We start from the raw sequence: 27124 nt of genomic DNA, 5'->3' as shown, positions 1-27124 counted from the left end.
TGTACGGAAAGAATCACTCTGATAAAATTCCTGGCTCACCAACTTTGGAAGAGATGAGAACTGCTTTGAATAAACTGAACAACAATAAGTCACCAGAAATAGATAATATTCAAGCAGAACTGTTTCAAGATCCTAATGCTGGACATTTCAATATGAAATGTTCCAATAATGAAGACAAGGAATTATATTCCCTGCATACAAGAAAGGAGATATGCTAGACCATAGCAACTATCAAGGAATTTTGGTGTTGAACTTCGGATATCAAGCATTCTCTATCATGGTGTTTGACTGTTCCAATTGTTTAGAAAAAGACTGACACACAGCAGTGTGGATCTCTTCCAGGGAAATCAGCTGTAGATCAGATCTTCACTCTAAAGTAAATTTTAGGAAAGACAGTTATATATGGGATTGGAATTCATTGCCTCTTTATTGACTACAACACAGCACACTGCAAAAAACAAGTACAAGAGATCACTCGTTTGGTGTACTCATGAGAAAATTTACTCAAGGCAGCATATGATTGCACAGACAGGGAGCAACTGTAGTGTGCTTGGGCTGCACTAGAAACTCCTGGATAATTGTTATGACTTGTGAGAATTACAAAGAATGAGGTACAGAGTAGTATAAGAATGGGAGGATTGATGTCTGATCCACCACATACACAAGATGGTGTAAGGCAAAGAGATGTGCTGGCATGTCTTTTTTTAATGTTGCCTTGGAGAAGGTTATGAGGGATAGATACCTACTAAGCAGTACAGATTCTCATTTATGACACTGATATGGATATATTTGCAAGAACTCTGGAGGCAATGGAAGAGACATTCATTGCACTTGCACAGACCATTAGTAATCTCTAATAAAATAACTACATAAAACAAAATATATGGTTCCTGGGAGAGATGTAAGGAGAACATGACATTCTCAATGACTTTGGGCAATTATAATTTGAGACAGTTGAGTAGTTTACATATCTGTGACCGACATTCACCCACACAAATAATACCTCATATGCAATTAAACAGAGCTTATTCTACATTAAAAAGGTATTTTACTCAAGTCACTTAACTCGTATCAGCAAATGAACCATTTAAAAAACACTTATTCCAATTCCTGTCCATGCAGGTGATGGCTTTTATGTTACTTAATTTGAGCCATGGTGATGTAAGTTTTTGAAGTACCCTGGGCCTCCACCAAACAATCAAGCCCAAATCCAAAAACAGTGTTCTCAACTGAGTACAACACGTTGCACTTGAAGCATGTTTATTGCAGACACCAATGTGCAAACAGAACAGAACTGAACTCTTGTATGGAAAGTGCTGCTATTTATACAAATGTAGACTATTCCAGAATATAAAAATTTTAAAAACATAAGAAATTTTTAAAACCTTACAGAAATGATAAATACTAAATAACAAATATTTGCTGGTGGTCACATCTGAACTGGTTATCTGCAGCACCATTACTCTACAAAGCATGCAGCACAGCTGGCAGCAATATTCTTAGTGGGATAAATACTCCTCTCTACAAAATTGCTGATCACAGGTCTGTACCATCATCCTCCCAAATTAGTTTAGTTTTAAACAATGCAATTGTTTAGAAGCTCAACTGCAATGATACACTTCAGGAAAACAATCTAGCTACTAAGAATGACCCCTAATTAGTTTCATGAGTGTAAAAAAGTGTAACATTGCACTAATCATCTAAACTACTGCATCATGCTTGTTCACAAACTATCTACAATATAGCATTTTCTCCACCTGTTCAGCTTCATAACAACATAGAAGTTATACTGGCATTTCCATTTTTTCCAATAACACATTTATAATGTATATTATCTATGGAACAATTAAGCATAACTAACCACCCTCTATAAAGTGTTTCATATTTCTGGGTTTTCTTGCAGCATTACAACATTAAACAACAATGAACTGGAGAAATTTTACTGCCTGTTGCTGGTTACTGTAAATCTTTTTGGAAGCTATGGTCTATTGGTTAGTCAGAATGACAGAGAGACAAACATACTGTTTGTTGAGGATTTTATGTTGCACTGTAAATTGTTTTCAATTTATCTCTTACAAAGAACAATTACATAGTAAAAATTTGGACTATATGATATCAAAAAATATTTTTCCTATCTTTTGCTGATACTGAGAATACCATAATTTCATGAAGAAATTCTAGACAATTTGAAATTATCTTCGTTTGTCCAAGGGAACAAGATAAAGAAGTGGTTAAGCTACTAGAGTAAGATTTGGAAGGAGGGAAGATTAAATCCCCATAAGAACCACCCTGAATTAAATTTTTTGCAGGTTCCTTAAATCACTACAGGCAAATACTTGCATAGTTCATCAATAAGATCCCACTCAGTTCTCCCTTCCATCTCTTATAACTTCAAAGTCAGATGAGTGATCCTTTCTTCTTCTTGTTTGATTGATAGCTCTCTCACTTTTCTGTTAACATACTTTCAATAGTTTTAAATTTCTATACACATTAAAAGATACAGCAGCAGTATTGGACATGCAACCTTAAGTGAAACAGTGGACAAGAAGCAACATGTCAGAGCTTGTCATTGTATGCCTAGTTATCAAAAATTTTACTTCGGTTCAGTTTAAAGACCTCTGAGTTCCCTCTGAAAATCTGTATCAAGACATTCTTCAAGGTGCTGCAAATTATCAATCTCTTCAGATGCTAAAAAAATGAAACTGAAGATATCTTACATAATGGAAACAAAAGGGTTAAAATAGTTAATGTCAATGCAAATTAAAAGTTTACTCTTCTTTGGTAGTCTTTACTGTCTCACCACAAGACAAAAGCTCTTAATATTAAATAAATAAAGCAGTTATTAAAATTATATATGAAATTCTTTTACATATGATTTACATAGAAACACAAATTAGTTCTTCAGCATTTACGTACCTATATACGACAATCACTTCCTCATTCAAGCCAAGAATGTAAGGATGATAGTATGTCAGAGAAATAGGAGGGCATGGCCATCTCACGGGAGGACGTTCTGACATACCTTTAGTCGTCACAAACATTCCTAAGTCCTCACGTGCACTAACAAGAAATTCATCCTACAGAAAGAAATCATAACTACAAAAATTTGAAACGAAGCGATGTAGAACATACCAAATTTTATACAAATACAAATAATAGCAACTGGGTGTAAGATAATTTCTACTTGACAAAACATTTGAGATTTCAGAAATTATTGTTAAGTGTATTACCTGTGATATTGAGCAAATAAGTGGAAGAAAATTATCTCCACCATATGTGAACAGTTGCTGCATATCATTTGTCTCAAAGTTATACAACAAATACTGACTCTGCAGAGCTGTACATATGTATGGACCAATCATTGCCATCTTTTGCACTGGTTCAGATACATTTATTTCTTTCACAAGAGCCAGCCTGTCATCTGCCAAGTTGAAAACCTGCAACTGGCGTTTTCGTGCCACACACATCTGTCGACAATTAAGGAAAACTGTAGTGTATTACCCCATTCAACAGCACAACAGTGTATCTTTCTGATATTCACTGAAGAGCCAAAGAAACTGGTACACCTGCCTAATGTGACATAGGGCTCCTGCGAGTTCACAGAAGTACTGCAACATGACGTGACAAGGACCTGACTTATGTCTGAAGTAGTGCCAGAGCAAACTGACACCATGAATCCCACACGGCTGTCCATAAATCTGTAAGTGTATGAGGGGGTGGAGATCTCTTCTGAACAGCACATTGTAAACCATCCCAGATATGCTCAATGTTCATGTCAGGGGGGTTTGGTGGCCACCGGAAGAGTTTAAACTCAGAAGAGTGTTCCTGGCACCACTCTGCAGAAATTCTGGACGTGTGGTGTGTTGCATTGTCTTTCTGGAATTGCCCAAGTACGTCGGAATGCACATTGGACATGAATGAATGCAGGTGATCGGACAGGGTGCTTACGTACATGTCACCTGCAGAGTCGTATCTAGAGATATCAGAGGTCCCATACCACTCCAACTGCACACGCTCCAACCATTACAGAGCCTCCACCAGCTTGAGCAGTACCCTGTTGACATGCAGGGTCCATGGATTCACGAGGTTGTCTCCATACCCGTACATGTTCATCTACTCGATACAATTTGAAATGATACCCGTCCGACCAGGCAACATTTTTCCAGTCATCAACAATCTAATATCAGTGTTGACGGCCCCAGGTAAGGCGTAAAGTTTTGTGTTATGCAGTCATCAAGCTCTGAAAGCCCATATCGATGATGTTTCGTTGAACGGTTCGCATGCTGACACTTGTTGATGGCCCAGCATTGAAATCTGCAGCAATTTGCAGAAGAGTTGCACTTCCATCATGTTGAATAATTCTCATCAGTCGGCACTGGTCCCATTCTTGCAGGATGTTTTTCCAGCTGCAGCAATGTTGGAGATTTAATGTTTTACCAGATTCCTGATATTCACAGTACACTCGTGAAATGGTCATATGGGAAAATCCCCTCTTCATCGCTACCTCAGAGATGCTGTGTCCCATCGCTCATGCGCTGACTATGACATCACAATCAAACTCCCTTAAATCTTGATAACCTGATATTGTATCAGCAGTAACCAATCTAACAATTGTGCCAGACACTTGATGTTTCATATAGGTGTTGCCGACAGCAGTGCCGTATTTTGCCTGTTTACATATATCTGTATTTGACTATGCATGCCTATACCAGTTTCTTTGGTGCTTCAGTGTATATTCTATTTGGAATTAATGCTCTCACTTCTACGTACTTTTGACATTAATAACCTATCCATTCCAGTCACTATATTGTTGCTATTACCACTAATAATTATGAGTAGTTTTTGCATGTTACCATTTAACTCTTCCAAACTGAATGAGATACTAAACATAAAAAGCTTAGAGTCAACTAAGTTGTCATCTTGGCACATTACAACTTTTTCTAATCTATTTTTAGCACATTCTCTATCACTATTGTGGCCCCAATTCAAAGTTCATTTTCCATTTTGAACAGTTGTAGTAACTATACCAAGAGCTGATTGCTTCTGAAACTTTTAACTGGAATCTATTTTATTCACTACTCTTTGCTGCCAATTTAAAACTTTTATTAAAATGATCACATATGCAAAGAAACAGATTATGCTTGCAGTGTCTAAAAATGAAGCAAATGAAAGAATAAAGAAGAAAAAACAACAGCTTGACCAAATAGTTCTCTATAAATTTCAAACACATTTCTAGAACACCAGCAATAACAGTTAGTGTGCCAAGCTAACTGGCTTGGGTCTGGTTCACAGGAATTCTTTGAAATACTTAAATATTCTCAATGCAGATTCAGTTAACTTTGATACCAGTTTCAAGTAGTATAAACTAAAACATACCTGTACCAGTGGAAATGGACAAGATGTTGGGTTCTGGTTCATACAAAATGTTGTTACACCTCGAATCCTTGGCCCATTGCCAATGATATCCAATTCAGGAACATTAAAAAGTAGCAGAGAGGTATCACATTGAACAAGCAGTCTATTTATTGCTGACAGTGATTTAATGCAATGTATTGGCTTCCTCTGAAATCAAGAAAACCACATTTACTATCAATAATGGAGTACATACAAAAGCAATTTTGAATGCGGATTTAAGGCACACTGAATCACAGGTGTTCACTGTTAACAAAATTTACATATAAATTCCAACCTATGTGCAATACCTCTCTTTGAAACTTTAAATACCTATCATACAAAGACTAAAACAAATAAGTTTTAATATGCCATTTTATTGTGGCTGGCCATTACAGCAAATAAAATGATGTGAAGGCTCAAAATTGAAGGAAAAAGAGAAATAAAATAAGAGAGCCAAGTAAACGGCAATAGCGCTAACATTTGCAACGTATCTATTTATGAAAGTTTCTGGTATTGGTTCTTACATGTCACAAAACAAATCAATTTATTTCACATCATTTCTATCAATTATTTCCTATTATCAAACTGGACTCGCATTCGGGAGGACGACGGTTCAATCCCGCGTCCGGCCATTCTGATTTAGGTTTTCCGTAATTTCTCTAAATCAGTCCAGGCAAATGCCGGGATGGTTCCTCTGAAAGGGCACGGCCGACTTCCTTCCCCATCCTTCCCTAATCCAATGAGACCAATGACCTCGCTGTCTGGTCTCCTTCCCCAAACAACCCAAACCTATTATCAAGAATTACATGAAAATATTGTAAATACACTAATCACAACATTCACAAAGAATGTCCCAAATTAATCCAAACGCAAAGGTTGCAGAACAATGACTCAGCAATAAGTGATTGATATTGCAGAGATGCTACATACTTGTAGCCCCAGCAACACCCTGTAATACATGGCCCAATAGCTCAGTGCCTGCACACATTCCATCAATGAAGTGTCATAAAAATGAAATGGAAACACAAAAGCAAGTGCAAGTACAACTCACCAGCATCAAAGTGAGAAATTTTCACTGTCTGTGAGATTTGGAATGAGTAAAATAACAAATCTTTGGGAAATGGGTTTGTCTATGGTTCATTCAGTGTGTGTGTGTGTGTGTGTGTGTGTGTGGTGTGTGGTGTGTGGTGTGTGGTGTGTGGTGTGTGGTGTGTGTGTGCGCACGCAGGGTGGTTAAGAGATGAGTATATGAGATGTGGCTATAAAATAAGGGAACTGTTGGTGCAAAACATTTTATTTAAAAAACATACATATTTAGTTATAATCACCCCCAATATACACCCCCTCTCCCCTCTTCCATCCCTACAATGCTCCATACAAATCATACAAATTTTCCATTGATGGAAACAGTGCTGGAAGTCGTGATGACTTGTCCTGCGTTTTCTTTCACTACTTCAACAGACTGAAATCTTGTTTTTTGCCCTAGGGAAATAGATAAAATCACATGGTGCTAGGTCAGGTGAATGAGGTGGGTGGTCCAACACTGGGATGTTTTACTTCGACAGAAACCTCTTAACTGAAAAATGCAGTACTTGTTCTTCCACAGTTCAGGTTTCTCCCCCCTCCCCCCCTCCCCCCTCCCCCCCTCACGGATTGAGCAAGAACCTCAAGGCAGTAATGTTGATTATTAGTCTGGCCTTCAGGAACCCAGTGAAAAGACAATTCCACAAATAATGAAAAAAAAAAACAATCATCATCGTTTAATGAAGTTGGGACCTTCCAATGCATGGATTGGTGCTTGGGTTCTGGACCATAGGTGAAAAACCAAGATACATCACATGTTACAAATGTTACTACTATTCTGATTTGCCCTATGCATTTTTTGTCATCCTACAGTTTCAGCAATCAACCGAATACTTAACCAATGGTCAGATGACTCAGATTACCCACTCTTCTGATATTTCCATCTGTTTTGGATGCTGAAGGGCATCCCACGCAGGAGTCATCTTCAACGTCTTCTCGGCCATCTTGGAAATGCTAAACCACTCAAAAAGTCACGTATGGATAAATAGTTTTCGCCCTACACATCTTTTAGTAACAGATAGGTTTTGGTAGCAGTTTTTCCAAGTTTCACGTGAAACTTAATGACAATTTGTTGCTCTATTATTACACTTGCCATTTTTCTGGCAAAAAATAACAGCAGCTCTTACACAGATGAAGGCCACTGCCACAGTGTTCTGTCTACAGACACCAGAGATGCTGCATTTGACTGATAAGGCTTCACAGCTATTGGTCATTCATCTTTGGCACATGTGTACTTACTCTGTGACGGTATCAGTCACATTATTTTACAGCCACACTGTGTATGCAACACTAAGAGACTACAAAAAGAGAATTCACCTGGGACAATTTAGGGAAACCACAGAAAACCTAATCAGGATAGCCAAACATGGGATTGAACCATCATCCTCCTGAATGCAAGTCCAGTGTGCTAGCCACTGCACCACCTCTCTTGGTAACACAGTTTATGTTAACCTGCACTGGTGGTGATGCAGAGACAGAGACCAAACATATGACTTATACAGGGTGTATCATAATTAATGGTACAAACACATACAGTTGAAAGTACACGATACTAGAAGCAACAAAGTCTCAGTAAACATAGGGTCAAAAATGCATACCTTAAGAGATACGAGCAATTTTTCATCTTCGATACTGTGAAGCAAATCTCTTCTACTGCAAGCTCTTTGCTTTCCACATGTTGGGGAGTAGTAGTATGGACCAAAACGAGAAAAAAAATCCCAATAAACATTTGCTCTAAAATGCATACCTTAAAAATTATGAGCAATTTTTCATTAAAAGAGTTCTGTTTCCAAGTAGCGAAGATGAGCACGTGCTCATAGTTCTTAAGGTATGCATTTTAGAGCAAATGTTTGCTGGGCACTTTTTTCTTGTTTTGGTACATACTACTATTTCCCAACATATGGAAAGCAAAGAGCCCGCAGTAGAAGAGATTTGCTTCACAGTATCGAAGATGAAAAATTGCTCGTAGCTCTTAAGGTATGCATTTTTGACCCTATGTTTATTGAGACTTTTTTGCTTCTACTATCGTGTACTTTCAACTCTACACATTTATGCCATTAATTATGATTCACCCTGTATGTTGATGACAGCAGAGCTCCCAAAGTAAGTGGCCAGCCAGAAGCACAGTCCACAGCATAGCAAAAGTCATCATAAGTGTGGGAGGGGGGAAAAAAAAAAGGAAAAGCTGAGGGAGTGATCCGGTTCGAAAAACGTAAACAAAGGGAAGGTCAGTTACTGTATTGGTGCATACTGAAGGCTTCAGAGAAATGTGAAAACTGGCAGACAAGTGTGGGGCACAGCATTATTAGACTATGTCACATAAGTGGATGAGCCCACATGATATACACATGGTGGCAATGGTGCCCTCAGTGGAAGCAAGCTGCAGCTATGGTACGAAGCACAAGTATCTCCATGGTCTCTTTCGTATTGATATTTGGGCTGGGCAGGCATTCTGATGGCGGTGGCAGCAGTGTCAGTGGTGGTGATGGTAGCAATAGCCATCTGTGCCACATATGGGAAGTTAGAGAGGGTACCAACAACTAGCAACCATATTTCTCCTTGCATCTTGCAATGGTCTGGAAAATATATATATATATATATATATATATTATTATTTTTATTTTTCCAGACCATTGCAAGGTGCAAGGAGAAATATGGTTGCTAGTTGTGCGAGACATATATATATATAGAGGCACTCTTTGTCAGGGGTAGTAAGAGCATGGTTGAAGGCTGACATGCTGCAGCAGAGCTAATTGGTTGTGGGAGTAGGTCTGGCAGTTTCCGGCCATATGTTCTATGGTGATGTCAACACCATACCAGCAGACACAATGTTGCAATATTAATTTCATTCTGCATGTTATCCATTGTGCAGTGTGGAGGAGCTTCAGTACATGGGAGCGGAGAATGAGTGGAATTAACATCCATCGTTCAGATTCATCCATGGCTGACAATATGGCCCCATCAGTTGCATTTAATCCAGCTGTACAGCAGACATCTTGCAGAGCAGTAGATTGTGGACTGATTCTGTTGCTACTTTACACACTGTAATTCGGAATTCATCAAGGGTGTGTTGCTGATTGGCTTTGTGCCTGTCAAACTCTGTATAAGAGCCACAATACGAGAAGGAAAGTGTCCATGTTTGAACGCTATGTGGTAGGCCTATAATGGATCTTGTAGTTAAAGTTACTATGGAGTAACACCCACCATTGTAGCTGCTGTGGCATCTTATCATGAAGTTTTAAGTGGGGGCCAAATAGTGAAATGAAGGGCTTGTGATCAGTGATTAGGTGAAACTTGGTACCACAGAGGGAGACCTGAAACTTCTTGATGCTGTATACAATAGCCAACGCCATTTTCTTGATTTGCGAATAGTTTCATTGTGCCACATTTAATGTTTTAGATGCAAAGTCAATGTGCTTTCCAATGCCATTGGCATTTTTATGGGACAGCACTGTAGCAATGAAAAAATTTGAGTCATCAGTGCAAAGTGTTGAGAATTTGCCTGGATTGAACATTGCTCCCGACATCAGGTGGCAGACTTACGGCACTTTTTAAATTGTAAGAAAGCTTCCTCACACATTTATGACCACACCAATTTAATTTCTTCCTTTTTTTTATTATTATACACAATTGGTTAAGCAGTTATATCTGGGCCATGAAGGGAATGAATTTTGCATAATAATGAACTCTACCTATGAATAATGGCAGTTGAGTTATTTTGGAGCTGTTAAGTTATTGATAGCATCCAGATGATCCTGTGTGGGTATGAGCCCTTCTTTACCAAAAGTATGTTCTAGGTACTCTACACTTGGCTCAAAGGAGCAACAATGCATACAATAGACCAGAAGGTGCTCAAACAACATTCACAGGTTTTGGTGATGCTTCTCCCAAGTGGCCCCAGTAATTAACAAGCCATTTAAATCATTAACACAATTAGGGATACCTCATATGAGTTGTTCATGATATCTCTGAAATATTGCGGGGCACTTGCAACCCAAATGGAAGTCTCTTATAAAAATACCTGCAAAATTGTGTTTTAATCACTAAAAACTGTCTTGTCTGATCATCTACAGGTAATTGTAAATAGGCATGAGTGAGATCTGTCTTGGAGAAAGAAGGGCCCCCAACTAATTTTGTCAACAAATACTCTGTCCAAGCAATTAGATAAATACCTACATTAGCTTGAGTATTAATGGAAGACTTGAAGTGGTCACAAATTCAAAGTGATCCATTTGGCTTCTTAAGATACTACCATGGGTGTTGCTCATTGGCTAGACAACAAAAAGCCAAGAATCATGTCGAAAGCACTTTAAGGAACTTAGCATCTTAACATTACCTTCTCTGTATATAAAAACGTGTCTTCTTTCCATAAAAAAACAAATACATACCTTACCTTCCAGAACAGATGTTCATTCACATGATACCAGATATAAAAACAATCTTGATGTAGACTTTACTAGGCTGTCTAAGGTCCAAAGTAGCTTTAAGCAAACAGGATTAAAATTATATAACAAGTTACCACCATCACTGAAAGACCTACAAGGTGATGCCTTCAAGAAGCAGCTGCACAAATTGTTAGCTGATAAGTGTATCTATGATGTAAAGGAATTGGAATGTAGTAGAGAGTAACTATGATGTTAAGGAATTATAATGTAGAGAATAGCTCTTTATCCTCATGTAATGTAACGTGAATGTACATAGTTTCCCAATTTTAGATTCACTATCAAATGTAATGTCAAAACTGTCTATTTCAACAAATGTTGGCTAATAACAAGTAATAAATAAATAAATAAATAAGGATATTACTCTCATACTTTACAATCTATCTAGTTTTGCTTTAACTTCACCATGAATGGTGAAAGACGATGGACACTGTATAACATAACAGCCTTTAATATGATATTGGACTGTGTGATACACAGCTTTTAATGTATTTCTTGATTTTGAGTATTTTACTACTGTATGCCAAATTTCAAATTTATTATTCATTATGTAATGTTGTATGGAAGAACTGTAGATTATATATTGACTCATTCTAAACACACAGTCATCAACACAATCACAAATTTTAATAATTTTTAATAATGTCTACAAGTTTACATTTAGCTAAAACAAACTGTCAAATTTAAAGGAATATTAACTCAATTTTGTAATGCAATTATTTTCATATAAAATTATCATTTTAAAGGTTCCAGCACATCAGCATAGAAATATCAAGACTGTTTAGTAATGTATAATATAAAGTACAAAGTAACTTCCACAACTAAAAAATGTAATTCTTGTGCAGAAACATTTGTAATTATTGGTAATCAAAATAATTACATTGTTTAATAAATGGAAATGGAAATGCTGTGTGGCTAGGGCCTCCTGTCGGGTAACCTGTTGCAAGTCTTTCGAGTTGACACCACTTCAGCGACTTGCGTGTTGATGGGGATGAAATGACAATGATAAGGATAACACAACACCCAGTCCCTGAGCGGAGAAAATCTCCAACCCAGCCAGGAATTGAACCCGGGCCGTTAGATATGACATTCCGTTGTGCAGACCACTCAGCTACTAGGTGCAGACATTGTTTAATAGAAAATTATTTCAGAACCAATTGTTAATAATTCGTATTTTACAAACTTTAACACAAAGACTTTGCATTCTATGAAACAATTTATGTCAAATACGCACATTTTCTGTTGAGCACACTTTCATGCATAAATAATTCTCTATGAATTTTTCTTCATGCACATAACACAAAATATTAATTATATCAATATTGTAAATACCACACATTTTTGAGATATTACATAAGTGACTTAAGTACCCATGTATTGTTGAGAATTATATATGTGACTGAGGGGAGAACAGTGCTCTTTAGTTGCAAGTTACTTCAAGTTATATATTGAAATGTGGTGTTTGCTCTGCCCGACATGTCCAACAGAACAGACACTACTGGTGATACAGTAGCCATAAAGATACAATTTCCAAGAAACAGGTCTTCAGCTGCCTACAGGCACTGATATAAATGGGTGGTGAAGGCTGAAAATTTATGCCCGACTTGGACTCGAACCTAGGTGTTCTGCTTCTCTAGAATGGCTGTCTCAATTGCCTCAGCCATACTGACACACTTCACAGCTGACACAAATATTCAACCCATAATGTGCAAGTAGTGGCCCTCCCATTAACCCCACTGCTCATAGCATTCACGAAGTTCTGCAGGGTGCATCCGCACTGAAAGTACCTAAAGCTGTCCTCGTTCATATATGTGTATTATAAAGATATACTGAATCCTGTTAGTAAACTATTAGAGTCTTTTCAAATAAATTTTTAATATAACAATAAAAATAAAGGCTTATTAGACTTTCCTGAAAAATTACGTTTTTGACTTTTTCATCTTTCACCTGACGCCCTACAATTGTTAACTACTGTTCTGTAAATTGTATATCATATTCCGTCATGGGCATTTTACCATTTCTTTTTAATATTTGCATTTATGTATAAGGGGGCAGTCAAATAAAAATGAGGCAGATGGAAAAAAGTAAGTAAATTGTTTTTTACTCTGAAAGCAATCACCATAACCATTAAAACATTTAGCCCAGTGTGAGACACGACTGTTAATGCCTTGTAGAAAAATGTTTGCAGTTGCATAAAGAACCCCAGTTGTACGAAGAGACACACTTCCTCACCTGAAGCAAACTTACGGCTACAAATGTCTCTCTTCAGGGCTCAAAAAATGTGGAAATCACATCATGAGAGATTGGGACTGTATGGACAGCTCTTACAGCTTCCCAGCAAAACTTCTGTAATGTAGTCAAAACAGCAGACATGCCAGTTTCAGGAAATTAATAATTACCTTTTTCTTTGAGTGCAAGAAAGGATAACACTTGGCAGTCAAGGAATTTAAAATAAACAGCCAGGTTCATATTCAAGGTAACATGAATGGGTGGTCCCAAGAAACATTACAGAACTGACTCCGATCCGAACTGCACCTTCCACACCTATTGGGCCACTGATGCACTTGACACCCTGTATCATTTGCAATGGAACAAAATTTTAACTCTTCACTTCACACTACTGGCTCCCAGTCAGTAACCACCCAGTTTCTGTGTTGTATTGTGCACTGAAGGCATGCAGCTTAATGTACCGCAGTGATCAATGCAAGGTGCCTTTTGCAAGGTACCTGACTCCGAACGCCCAGTGCATGCAGTTTCCTTCGCAAAGTTAGCTTGGACACTAGCTGAGATGGACATGCATCAACTTAAAGCAAAAATTCCTATAAGCTTTGAAACCAACTGTCCCTGACAAAGTGTAACACTCTTATCCACTCTCGGAGGATTAGGATCTTTTTAAGGCACCTAGTCTCATGCCACATTAAATTGCTGCAGTTGGTACACCATACCTCATACACAATTGACAGTTCACTTTGATACATTAACAAATCAGGTGACTTCATTTGTGGTGTGGTATAGACATGTCTGAAACATAACAGCTTCATTCTGTGATGGCTCCACACCTTACTGCACTGATTCCATACAACTGACTGGCACATATAAACCACTTCCCTGGATGTTACACATCGAGGTGGAGTATCACATGCACAGCTGGTAAGAGTTCTAGAACCCCTACAGTGCTCCAACATGACCCTTTCAAAGTGATTATATATATATGTGTGTGTGTGTGTGTGTGTGTGTGTGTGTGTGTGTGTAATATAACAATATAACGCGTGTGTGTGTGGGGGGGGGGGGGGGGGGAGATTAATATTATGTCCAGTTTGCTTTACATGTTGCCACAGCTGGGAGATGCGATTGGAACTACACAAAGTGACAACACGGTCTATTTTAATATTTTCAACAGAGTTCCTTTCAGGAACTGCATTGCCTTTTGCTAAACACTATCTGACTCATGAATCACTGATGCTGCAATTTTCTGTACTCACCTACATGTCTTCAAAAATGTGCACAACTGTCCTCCGTTATACTCAGATTTGCATGATGAGCTGCCATCTCCAGGTTCGTAGTTTTATATAGTCTGTACATTTGAGTCATTACATTGTCAGATCATCAAACAAACAGAACACGTTCTGCTGTACTAATGGACAGTGTGTTTGTCCTAGAGGATATTCCTACTGTTTCAGTACAAAGATATCTTGATGAATGGTATACTGACATCATTTACTGATAAAAATCAAAATTATGTGCCCATGGACTCTAATCAAATTTACCAGTTTCAGTCCATCTCATGTTATTTGCACTGACATCTGCATTTCCTCCCTCACCCCCCCCCCCCCCCCTCTTTCCCCATCCACTCCTCTGTAAGTTCCATATCCACAGTGTTAGGGTTTATAGTAGCATAGAGTTTTACATCTTCTTATACAACCTACTTTTCCACAATAGTATCGTCATGGGTACTACACTAGTTTACGTGTTGTCACCATTGTGGTTGAACACCCCCAGAAATTGCTGTTTCCGATGTAGAAAACTGTTCTGAATGATGAGATAATGATCAGTCCAAAAACATTATGTGTGAATTTCATTCTGGCCAGTCCCAAGATGAATACTGTGCCTTCTCTTGAACAGAAAACATTTTACTTTCCACCTGTCTCTACTCATTTAAACTGAACATATTTCTTGCTACACTTCCTCACACACACACACACACACACACACACACACACACACACACAAAGCTTAAGTAGTCTGCATATTTCTCAAGCACTTGTCACAGTATGGGCCTAAGAACTGATACTACAATACGGTCCATATTTTGTGCCACAAAACAACTGAAAGTTTTGGAAAGTTTATCACAGTACATTAATACCCCTCTGCTGATAGTAAAGCTTGCAAATAAATAGTAATTAATCAACAGAAAGTGTTAACAATGTTGCTGATACAAACCTGTTCAAGATTCCTATGTTTCACCTTCCTGCAGTTGTACACAATGTTACCATTTTCCTGGTATTTTTCTTCCAAAACATAACTTATGATGCAACTGCAAAAGGAGTTAAATGGGAAAGTTTCAATAACAGTCACTCCACATAACAATGAAAACAAAGCAAGAATCAAAGCTCATTAGAAAAATTAGTCAAACAATTTATATTGATGTAATTCATTAGGGTAAACAGCTGTAAAATGTTTTCACACACACAACTTGTGAGATTACAAATATTGATACAGTTCTTAAGCCCACAGGTTGCACAGCAATGCCTCATCATCTCAACATAGGAGTGGATGACACCTATTGATTTGGCACTTTGGTATTGGTCTGAGGGAAGCTGCAGAATAAGTTGCAGGAGAGTGTGATGTGCATAATCACAGATTGGAGGAAGGAAATTAGGTGTGAACATTAATAATTGTTGATTTATATTAGTTTCGTATGAAATGGGACAACATTTAATATTTTATGGCAACTGGGATGAATCAGAAAAGCAACACTAATTTCAGTGGCATTGTGAAACCATGTGAGTGCTAATCTACTGTGAATGAACTCTGGACATCATCGTGACTTTTTTTTTATGAACTTATGACACTGTTATGTTGAGGAGGATATAAGATGAACATCAACAAAAGCAAAACTAGGATAATGGAATGTAGTCAAATTAAGTCGGGTGATGCTGAGGGAATTAGAGTACGAAATGAGACACTTAAAGTAGTAAAGGAGTTTTGCTATTTTGGGAGCAAAATAACTGATGATGGTTGAAGTAGGGAGGATATAAAATGTAGACTGGCAATGGCAAGGAAAGTGTTTCTGAAGAAGAGAAATTTGTTAACATCAAGTATAGATTTAAGTGTCAGGAAGTCGTTTCTGAAAGTATTTGTATGGAGTGTAACCATGTATGGAAGTGAAACATGGACGATAAATAGTTTGGACAAGAAGAGAATAGAAGCTTTTGAAATGTGGTGCTACAGAAGAATGCTGAAAATTAGAAGGTAGATCACATAGAGGAGGTATTTAATAGGATTGGGGAGAAGAGAAGTTTGTGGCACAACTTGACTAGAAGAAGGGATCGGTTGGTGGGACATGTTCTGAGGCATCAAGGGATCACCAATTTAGTATTGAAGGGCAGCGTGGAAGGTAAAAATTGTAGAGGGAGATCAAGAGATGAATACACTAAGCAGATTCAAAAGGAAGTAGGTTGCAGTAGGTACTCGGAGATGAAGAAGCTTGCAGAGGATAGAGTAGCATGGAGAGCTGCATCAAAACAGTCTCTGGATTGATGACCACAACAACAACAACAACAACAACAACAACAACATATTTAAACTTCAGCATTCTTCTGTAGCACCCACATTTCAAGAGCTCTTACTGTTTGAACTGTTTATCATCCATTCCAGGCAAATATCTTCAGGAAAGAATCACTCAAATTTAAATTGAACATAAATAAATTCCTCTTTTTCAGAAACAGATTTCTTACTATTGCCAGTCTGCATTTCATATCCTCTCTACTTTGGCTTTGGTCACTTATTTGCTGCCAAAATAACAAAACTTGTCTACTTTTAGTATCTCATTTCCTAATCTAATTGCCTAAGCACCACCTGATCTAATTTGACTACATTCCATTACTCTTAAGCTACTGTAATTAATATGCAGCTTATCATCTTTTTCAAGACACTATCCATTCTGTTCAACTGTTTTTCCAAGTCCTTTGCCATCTCTGAGAGAGTTACCATGCCATTAACATACCTATATGTTTTTATTTTTTCTCCCTGAACTTTAAAGCCCTTTTCAAATTCCTTAGTTTCCTTTACAGCTTACAATTGGATAACATTGGGGATAAGCTACAGCCCTGTCTTACTCCCTTCTCAGTTACCACTTTCCAAGTAACTGAATGACAAAACTCCTGAAACAGTTCACTCAAGCACTGAAAAATCTGTTGAAACACATCACTGAACACACTGACTTACTTCTATCAGTCACTCAAAAAACTACTGAAACAAACAAAATTGGACATTTCAACAATTTTTTGAGTAAGATTGCAGCTGCAATACCTCAGAAAATATTCGTAAATAGAAAAGGTATGTCTTACATCAACAGACACAATATATGTGGATTTTGTTTTTAAACAGCAAGCACTATTCTTGTTAATTGCTACATCTTCGCCTTCACAATTTTTGCCTAAGATTTGCTGTTTATCAACACCTTTACACACATCCTTCATTACTGTCACTAAGATTCACTGGGATTCTTTCTCAAAATTCTCCTCCATTGTACTCATGGCTGAAGTCACGAAGGAGTGTCAGTGTATGACAATAATCATCATGCAGTTCTTTTACTCCTACTAGTTCTATCATCTATCTTACAGCTGAAGAATCATCTGACAAAGCATCTAAAAATCTGCATATAGCCTGAAAAATATTACAGATCTACAATACTGATTCCAATTAAGTTTCCCCAAGCTTATGTGATATAGGAAGATGCTAAGGGAAGTGTTTTAATTCAAATGTACTTTTGTATTCTGGTAGGTTCCTTTATAATGATTTTCTCAATGAAAGATACAAATTTGTTCACAAATGAGTCATCTTCTTTTAACATCTTGCAAACTTGACAATTAGGTCAGGTGTTTTAACTTACAGAACACAGACTTTAGACTGAAAACGCAAGCAATTGGTAAGAAGGATGATATGTAAGCACTAATCATACTCAATCATATTTTATTCCATCAGGCCACAACACAAACCATTCATAAGGTAGTATTGTCTGTTTTTATATGAAAGCAAATTAACAGACACATGGGTTTGACTTTTTCTCCATTCAGGGGTCCCACTAAAATATTCATTACATATCTATTCTGCTTGCAAGTGGTTTCAACTAGAATAAAATACACCAGATCATCAGATGATTTGTGACACTTTTTTTACATATAAAGGTTGAAGATACAATTTTCTTAAAGTAATCTCACAGGGAACAGACTTTCTGACATACCACCCAAATACAATTTCATAATGAGATTGCTGAGCTTGGAAGGGAAATACCACATAGTAGGAATGCCACCACTGTGTCATAAAAGAATTATTTCTACTTATTGAACATTAAGATGCCTGTGTCTCACCAATCAACTACTGTCACACATTGCCGCATTGTAGTTTCTTATTCTTGGCACCCTTAGTGCTTGCCATGTGCTGTCTAAAGGCCTTTGACACTTAGCATTAATTGTGACAGAGACATTACAAATGCTGCATGTTACAACAGGTCCATCACCCTGGATGACATCAGTAAACTAACAATGTCATACATTCTCCCAGCTCTTATTTGAGATTTTGGTGGCCAGGATTTTGACAAAAAAGAAAAATGAATAAAGTAAAAAGAGCACCACAAGTCACATAACCTACATTTGCCACTGTGTGTGATGTACAGGAACTCCAACTTCCTGTGCTCATACATTGGTCATGAGACATACATCTGTCTATCCTTCTTGCGATCCAGAACACTTGAAACTTCTTGGCACATTAAAACTGGGTGGCAGACCAGGTCTCAAACCTGAGACCACTGCCTTTCACAGATAAGCACAACTCACGACCCTCCCTCACAGTGCTACTTCCACCAGTACCTCGTCTCCTACCTTCCAAACCTCATTGTAACTGTCCTGCATCTGAGAAGTTTGGGTGGTAGGAGACAAGGTACTGGTAGAAGTAGTGCTGTGGGGTGGGTTGTGGATCACTCCTTGATAGCTCAGTTGGTAGAGCACCTGTCTCCAGTTCCAGCCCAGTCTGACACACAGTTTTAATCAGCCACAAATTTTAAAATCAGCACACATTCTGCTGCTGAATGAAGTTTCATTCCATAATCAAGAACACTTTCTAAGAGACATAGTGTTCTGTTACTGTTAAATATACACTTTTGAGTTAAAGCTCACAGTGGAGTGTCTAAAGCCCTTTGCCCCATTTGGAAATTGTTAATTTGATACGACACACGAACAGCATTGGAAGAATTTTTATTTGAATAAGTATTAACAAAGTCATTCCTATGAGCTTCTGCTTCTCCAGTCCTCTGTTCCACTCCTTTTTGATGATGTCCAGCCTCCTCCTTCCTCTCCTCTTACCTTTGATGACTCTTCACTGCAGGCAATTTGTTCACACTGTATGTCCGAGGCAACATATTTTCACTTTCGTATCATTTCCACTCATTGTCTTATCTTTCCCCTTTTTCAAGTATTTCATTCCTCGTCCAATCTTGTCTTATTTCACTGTATGTATTTTTCTCCAGAAATGCAGTTCAGAGTTACCAAAGCATTTTTCTTCTTCTTTTCAATTGTTTGTGATTGACCACATTCCAAATAAAATACTCTGCAAATCTGTCTCATAGTTCAATGGGAATCTTTTTTGCTGTCAATAAAGCTTTCATCTTTTTCAAAAGCTTTCTGCCCATAGATAGTCTGTTCATTTCCACCACACAGCTTACACTATCCATCACCAAATTTCCTAAATACTTCAAAGTTTCACTTGTTCCAAGGATTTTCCTTTGAATGATACTTTGATGGTACCTTCATATTTGCTAATTTTCATCATTTTGGTTTTTCCTGTACTTACATTTATTCCACTGTCTTTTCTCATTTTTAATGTCCTCTCTATCACACATTGCAGTCATTCCTCTGATTCTGTGAACATTGCTCTGTCATTTGCATATTTAATCATCTTTTGCCTTCCTTCTCCTACTAATGTCCCTCTTGCTTTTTTAAAATGCAATGGAGTGGACAGAGGACGAGACAGGTGGGAGGCAGGGAAAGGGATTGGGGATGGGTGGCTTGTGGCTCAGATGGAGGCAGCCAGTTTCCCAGCTAGGAATCCAGGGTGGAGGGGTGGGAGGTACATGTGCTAGGCAAGTGATGCACAGTTGGTGGAGCCAGCGGGGAGCAGTAAATGCTGAAGCTGATGTGGGGAATTGAACTGGGATGCTTTCCATTTGGTACGATCTAACGAACACGTGTAGATTATCAAATGTAACAGAGTGGTGAACACCTCTCTCTCCTCTAAAGTTTGTATAATTGTGTGTGTCTTAATTCCTCTCATTGTCATTTTGATCCATGTACAATGTGTGTTCGTGTTGAAATAACAGACTATTAGAATCTTCTGTGAAGGCAGGTTCTCAGAATTTCAAAAATGGCTTTTCACAGAATACAAAAGTCTTCTTTGAGCTACTACAGTCTATATGACTTGACGCAAATCAGAAATTAACAATATTGGAAGATAGTGCATTGTAAGCTGTCAGTTTCATACATCTGAATGATCACTGTTGGCTGACAGCTGCCTTTCAATCTCTTTAAGTTTCAAAATGGTGACTGACCTTTTCATGGCTGTGTTATGCCAAGGTGTTTTATTAATGTAACTGGCTAAATGTTTTATCATAATGCTTTAATTAAATTATATGCTACCTTTTTGCTATTTGCTCAAATTATGTTGCATTTTCTTAAATGTAGGCTAAACAATCAATTATCATGGCTGACGTTGTATGAAGTTCACAAAAAAGTTGTTCTAATAGTTTAAACTAACAAAATGGGTTATTAGGACTGTTTGAGAATAAGCACATGGTAAACATGATGGAGGAGAGGAGACTTGCCCATAATACATGAGCATTCCAGCCAACTGCGATCTTCCACACTAATTTTATTACTGTAAGACATAAAAACACTCAGTTTAACTCTGGCAGTTTTTAAAATTCCTTTATGCGATTATCTTGAAATATACAAATCTTGGAGAAATGAAGATATGGTACCATGTTTTTGAAGCCAATGTAAGAAATCATCTAAAAACCACAATATCACAGACCAGAATTCTGTACTTTGGATCACTGAGGAGAGAGTGGTAGGGAAAACAGAGACTGACATTCAATCAGTACTGTATTCTGCCTGTTACAACCACAAATATTTCTCACCACCACTTCACTACATTAACAGGTAGAATGAGTCCTGTGCAGCTGAAAATTTCATACATAATATACATATCACATAATGTAATTAATTATTAAGATATATTAAATGCAAACACCCGAGGACTAGTAATGGATTGTTCACACTGGCGCAGAGGTTACAAGAAGAATCTAGGTTTGAAATGTGGAAAATCTATTGCTTACCTATCAGTCGTGCCCAAGTAAAGATCTTTGCCACAGCATTCTATGGATTCAATCTGCAAAATAAAGAGATCAATAATTATCTCAAAAGTCCAATAGGAGCATTTGCATGACAAAGTTCACAAATAAAACCAATAAACAACTGCCCACATGTTTATGCAAATATTTTGGCAACAAGAATATTTCCCACTCAGTACAAATTTGCAATACATGAAAATATCTCTTGTAATCCATTTCACAACATGTGATGAAATGCTTTTACAAGCACACTTACAGACCTTTTAAATTAAAGAGTATAATTAGAGAAATCCATAACATTTAAATCATGAACCATACACCATAAAATGAAGTTTCACATTCGCATCAAAAGTTATTAAAAAATTAAAAGAAACTATGTACCAAACAATTACATACTTCATTGTCCATGTCTCAGGCTTAGAACATACATATGAGGGAAGTGACAATGTACTTGTCATCTTCTCTTAACATTAAATTGTCAAAATTATTTGAACATTAGTGATTTTTCAGCATTTCTTAGAGTATACCAATGGTAAAGTGTCAGGTGAAAAGTCAGATATTCATGACTAATTTGCTAGAAATTTTGGAATTAGAATGATTGTATCTGTAGACTTTTTAGGTCCTTCCACAATCCATGGCATTGGACAATGTGTCCCAACACAGGTTCACTTTCCACTGCCACACTTAACTCGCTATCAATGCATCAATTTCTGATAAACACAGGTCCGTACACTACACTGTACAACACAATTAAAGAATTACTTTTTCAAAATCCCATAATTCTCTCCCACTGTGAAGCAGAAGTTTGAAATTTGGCTCAAATGTGCCTACAATCTTCCTCTGTAATGGTACAAATATGTGGCAGCTCTGATGTCACCCTCGGTATCAGCGATGCTTCAGACAGCTAGGTATTGACACATACAAAAAGGGGCAAGAGCTCAGAAGTTCATGTGAAGTGTAAGGTGGATTAATGATGTCATATTGGCTCCAAATCTCACCACTGTTCTACCCAAACCCACTGCAAACATCACACTATAGGAATATCATCACACGGCCTCTTACACACACTTCATCCCATTTTTCAACGCCTCTGTGATGCAAGTCAGAATCACAATGCCCACCCTTGAAATCACACAGTTTTCTCATGTCTGGTCGAGGAAAACACTTCAGACACACTGCCACTCAGAATTCTCATGAAAAGGCCTCAGGAAGTGGAATAAATGGCATCAGTGAAATAACTCGTTTCCTTGAGGCATTGATTCTTGTACATTTCGTGGTCAAAAATGACATTTCAAAGTGCGGTTGATATTCTTGACAACTTTCAACACTGCTGATGCCCCCCGCCCCCCCCCCAATTTATTCAATCCCTTTCTAAGGACACTGTGGTGCTGTAAATCCATTTAATGCGATCTGACCCCTTTGGGGTGGGACTACAATTTTTGCATGGGTATACAGGGTGGAATAGCCAGGGACCATTCAGAACCATCTGATTAAATTAGAGTGTGATCCAAAGCAGAAAATGGTGTTTATGTTTTTTCAGCCCTCCTGTTTTGTGCCCTCCTGTGGTGTGATCACAGTGTGTGTAAATAAAATGGCAAAAGGTCTTTCTAAGAGCACTCAGTTCAGCAACACCCTCAGCTGCACTACACTCCAATAGGGTCAGATCACATCCGATGGGAAACCAGCCCCACAACATTCCTAATAAAAGGTTGAATCATCTGGGGTCTCAGCAGTGTCCAAAGTTGTCAAGAACCACACTGCAAATTGTCATTTTCGATCACGAAATGTGTGGGAATGAATGCCCCTAGGGAAGGGGTAGTTTCAGTGATGTCCTTTACGTCATTTCCTGAGGCATTTCCATGGGGATTCTGAGCACTGGTATGTCTGAAATGTTTTCCCCTACCACCCATAAAAAATTGCATGATTTCAACACTGGATGTTGCAGTCCTGAGCTCCATCACATAGGCACCAAAGGAAGGAGTGAAATGTGGGCAAGAGAGGGTGTGATGACTTTTCCGCTGTGTAACACGTTCATGGTGGCATTAGGCAGAATTGTAGGATACCAATGTGACATTATTAACTCACCTTCACCTCACATGAACTTCTGAGCTCTGGCCTTTTATTTCGCATATGTCGACATCCTGGTATATGGATGCATTGCTGAGCCTGAGGATGATGTTGCAGAATGCCATTCTTTTGCACCACTACAGAGGAAGATTGTAAGCACCTTTGAGCCAAATTTCAAACTTTGGTGTCAAAATGGGAGACAGTTGTGGGGTTTCAAAAAAAGTGACCCTTTGATTGTGTTCTGCAGTGTATATTAAACTCTTACCAGCGTAAATTAGTAAATAGATTAATCAGACTAGAGTGAGGTGGTGAGGAGTTGATGTTGAGGCAGGAGAGAAATTGTTCTTATGATATGAACCATACATCTCACTGCATTTATAAACTATTTTGTACACTCTTGACTTTTATCTCACCCAACAGTGATCTAATTTTGGCATGTATGTGTAATATACTTCACATGTCTGATGATTCTTGTGTATGTGATGATTCTTCATGACAGAATGCCAGGGTATGACTGCAGCTAACACTAAATGTAATTTCACACTTTAAGTGAGCCTAAGATTATGCATAGTAACTACTACCAACAGTTTACTCCTTATTGTAGGATGTCGGAACATGGAGCAACTGACAGTTCTTATATAATTTTGTGTTCACATAATCTATTTGCTTATTCCACCCAAGCCATTTTGTGCCCAATAATTCAGCACCTTTACTATGATTATAACACATGTATACATCCATTCATTCATTATTTTACTTGACTGCCTATTTACATGACAAATTTTGCAGTCATAAATGATATAGTAATAAGTAGCCAGTTCAGTTAGCTAAATGCAGTTTAATTCCATACAAAAGCAAACAGGAGCTGTATTATAATAGGTAGGACAGGCACATTCGAGTTACAGAACCGCCAAGTATAAATTTGATTTGTGCATGCAAATATGCAGTACTTTTAGAAACTGGAGTTACACACAATTACACGATAGAGATACAAGAAATAGGAAAGGAAGAAATTTAAGCAATTATGAAATCACTGAAGAGTAAAAACTACTAAGTAAGGCAAGAGACTGGTGCACCACACATTAAGGCTGTACTAAATCACCTTCCGCATCCATGCTATTTGTGATAAAGCCACACATGGCCCCAAGGTGTCCTAAATTGCAAGCACCCCACCAGCATTCATTTGCTAGGTATGGGTTTGGCAAACCCTGGTTTCCTTAGGAGAGACTGGTGAGCACCACCAATCCTGTGTACCTGTAAGCTCTGAGCCTGCTTCAGCAACCACCATGTGGCACAATGATGAAATTTTGTGTGTCACATGGAATGGGGATCTTGGCTTAACCAACTAGTTTGTAAGTATGGTCAAAACGTATATAAAACCCTAAGTCTCAAAGTGTGCTGCGTGTCGATGAGATACTCAACTAGAGGTGGAATGGTTGTAAGTGGGAAACATCTGGGTAAAATGCCACACCTCAATTGTATAATTCTTACCAGACATATCGGGCCTGCTCCGAGTGGACTATCCCTATTTTCCTAACTGCTTATGGGACTGAGATGGGACCCTCGAACTTATCCCTTTCAATTCCCAGCAGAATGTGTGTATTGCTGGTGGATAACAACATCCAACCTAAAAAGATGGCTCATGCAGCCAGTCCTCCTAACACAGGGTGTTTCCATGTATAATAACAGAATACATGCTGTTGGAATTCTGTTTCAATAGTTACAAGGAAAGAGGGCAGCTTTGAGAAAGTTTCACCTTTCTACATTCAAAAGGGTTGAGATGGTGCTCGGTCACTTTAAACTCTGTTAAGCAATTGAGAATTGAGATAATGTTGGTTAAAACTTCTAGTTTCCAACAAGTGGCAAACCTCCAGAAAGCCTTTTTTTTTTTTTTTTTTTTTTTTTTTTTAGGGCGCAAAACTGCTATGGTCATTAGCGTCCGGTCTGTGACTTAGGAAGCAGTAAAAAACCGAAAACAGAAACCAGCAGCAGTGGGAACGAAAGTCATAAAATTGGAGAAACTAAAAGCAGAAGGAAGGCTTAAAAATCCACTACAGAAGGGCGTTGGTTGTCCCAAAAAAAAACTTCAAATGACTGACGTCATTTCACTGGCACGAATGAACTCTAGAACGCGATCGGCCGAGCGCGTGTCATCTGCTAAAATTGACGATATATCAGGCGACAGCTGTAGACGGGCGCGTAATGGATTAAAATAGGGGCACTCAATTAAAAGGTGTCTTACCGTCCACAGCTGAGAGCAGTGGGGACAGAGTGGGGGAGGATCGCTGCTTAAAAGATGTCGATGGCTAAAAAGACAGTGTCCTATCCGGAGTCTAGTTAAAATTACCTCCTCCCGACGACGCGTTCGGGAGGAAGAGGTCCAAGCACAAGGAAGAGTTTTCACGTCCCGCAATTTATTTTGGGGAAGTGTCGACCAATGCGCGTGCCATAAATGAACAACACGACGACATAAAACGCTCCGGATATCAGTGACGGGAATCGATTGAATTGCTGGCCAAAGAAGAGAGACTGCAGCCTTGGCTGCAATATCGGCCGCCTCATTTCCGCAGATACCAACGTGTCCCGGGAGCCAGAGGAACGCCACCGAGACGCCCCCCAGATGGAGCAAGCGCAGACAGTCCTGAATCCGGTGGACCAGAGAGTGCACAGGGTAAAGAGCTTGGAGACTGAGGAGAGAGCTGAGAGAATCGGAGCAGATAACGTACTGTATCTGCCGATGGCGGCGGATGTAGTGGACAACCTGGAGAACAGCGTAAAGCTCCGCAGTATAAACTGAACACTGGTCGGGAAGCCGAAAGTGATTTGGCGTGTCACCAACAATATAGGCACTCCCTACACCTAACGATGTTTTCGAGCCGTCGGTGTAAATAAATAGGGCGTCCGTCATTTGTGCACATAGAGCAACAAATGCCCGACGATAAACAAGTGAAGGGGTACCATCCTTGGGAAATCGACAAAGGTCTCGGAGCAGGCAGATCCGGGGACGGAGCCAAGGCGGTGCTGTACCCCAAGCTGTCAAGAAGGTTTTAGGAAAGCGGAAGGAAAGAGAATGGAGCAGTTGACGAAAGCGGACTCCCGGTGGTAGTAGGGAGGAGGGGCGGCCTGCATCACCATCAAACGTTCATTTCTGAGGAAGAGGATGTGGAACAAAAATGGAAAAAATTCAGAAACATCATCCAGTACGCCTTAGATAAGTTCGTACCGACTAAGGTCCAAAGCGAGGGGAAAGATCCACCGTGGTATAACAATCATGTACGAAAGGTACTACGGAAACAAAGAAAGCTTCATCGTAGGTTTAAGAGTAGTCGAATCATAGCTGATAAGGAAAAGCTGAACGAAGCGAAAAAGAGCGTAAAGAGAGCAATGAGAGAAGCATTCAACGAATTCGAACATAAAACATTGGCAAACAATCTAAACAAGAACCCTAAAAAGTTTTGGTCATATGTAAAATCGGTAAGCGGATCTAAATCCCCTATTCAGTCACTCGTTGACC

General features: G+C 38.6%; 1 protein-coding gene across 1 annotated transcript in view; it reads right to left on the bottom strand.

Moving 5' to 3' along the window:
- LOC126183450 (transforming growth factor-beta receptor-associated protein 1-like) overlaps positions 1 to 27124 on the bottom strand; it is a 165396-nt gene that overhangs the window by 108211 nt on the left and 30061 nt on the right. Inside the window, exons 2-6 of the mRNA XM_049925444.1 lie at positions 21529 to 21581; positions 15360 to 15453; positions 5377 to 5562; positions 3231 to 3467; positions 2917 to 3077 (exon numbers count right to left, since the gene is read on the bottom strand). Of these exons, the coding sequence (XP_049781401.1) occupies positions 2917 to 3077; positions 3231 to 3467; positions 5377 to 5562; positions 15360 to 15453; positions 21529 to 21581 (731 nt within the window). The remainder of the gene's footprint in view (positions 1 to 2916; positions 3078 to 3230; positions 3468 to 5376; positions 5563 to 15359; positions 15454 to 21528; positions 21582 to 27124) is intronic.

Source organism: Schistocerca cancellata, chromosome 4 (genome assembly GCF_023864275.1).
Source record: "Schistocerca cancellata isolate TAMUIC-IGC-003103 chromosome 4, iqSchCanc2.1, whole genome shotgun sequence".
Classification (NCBI taxonomy): Eukaryota; Metazoa; Arthropoda; class Insecta; order Orthoptera; family Acrididae; genus Schistocerca; species Schistocerca cancellata.
The sequence above is the reverse complement of the archived record's forward strand: the minus strand, read 5'-3'. Positions and strand labels throughout refer to the sequence as shown.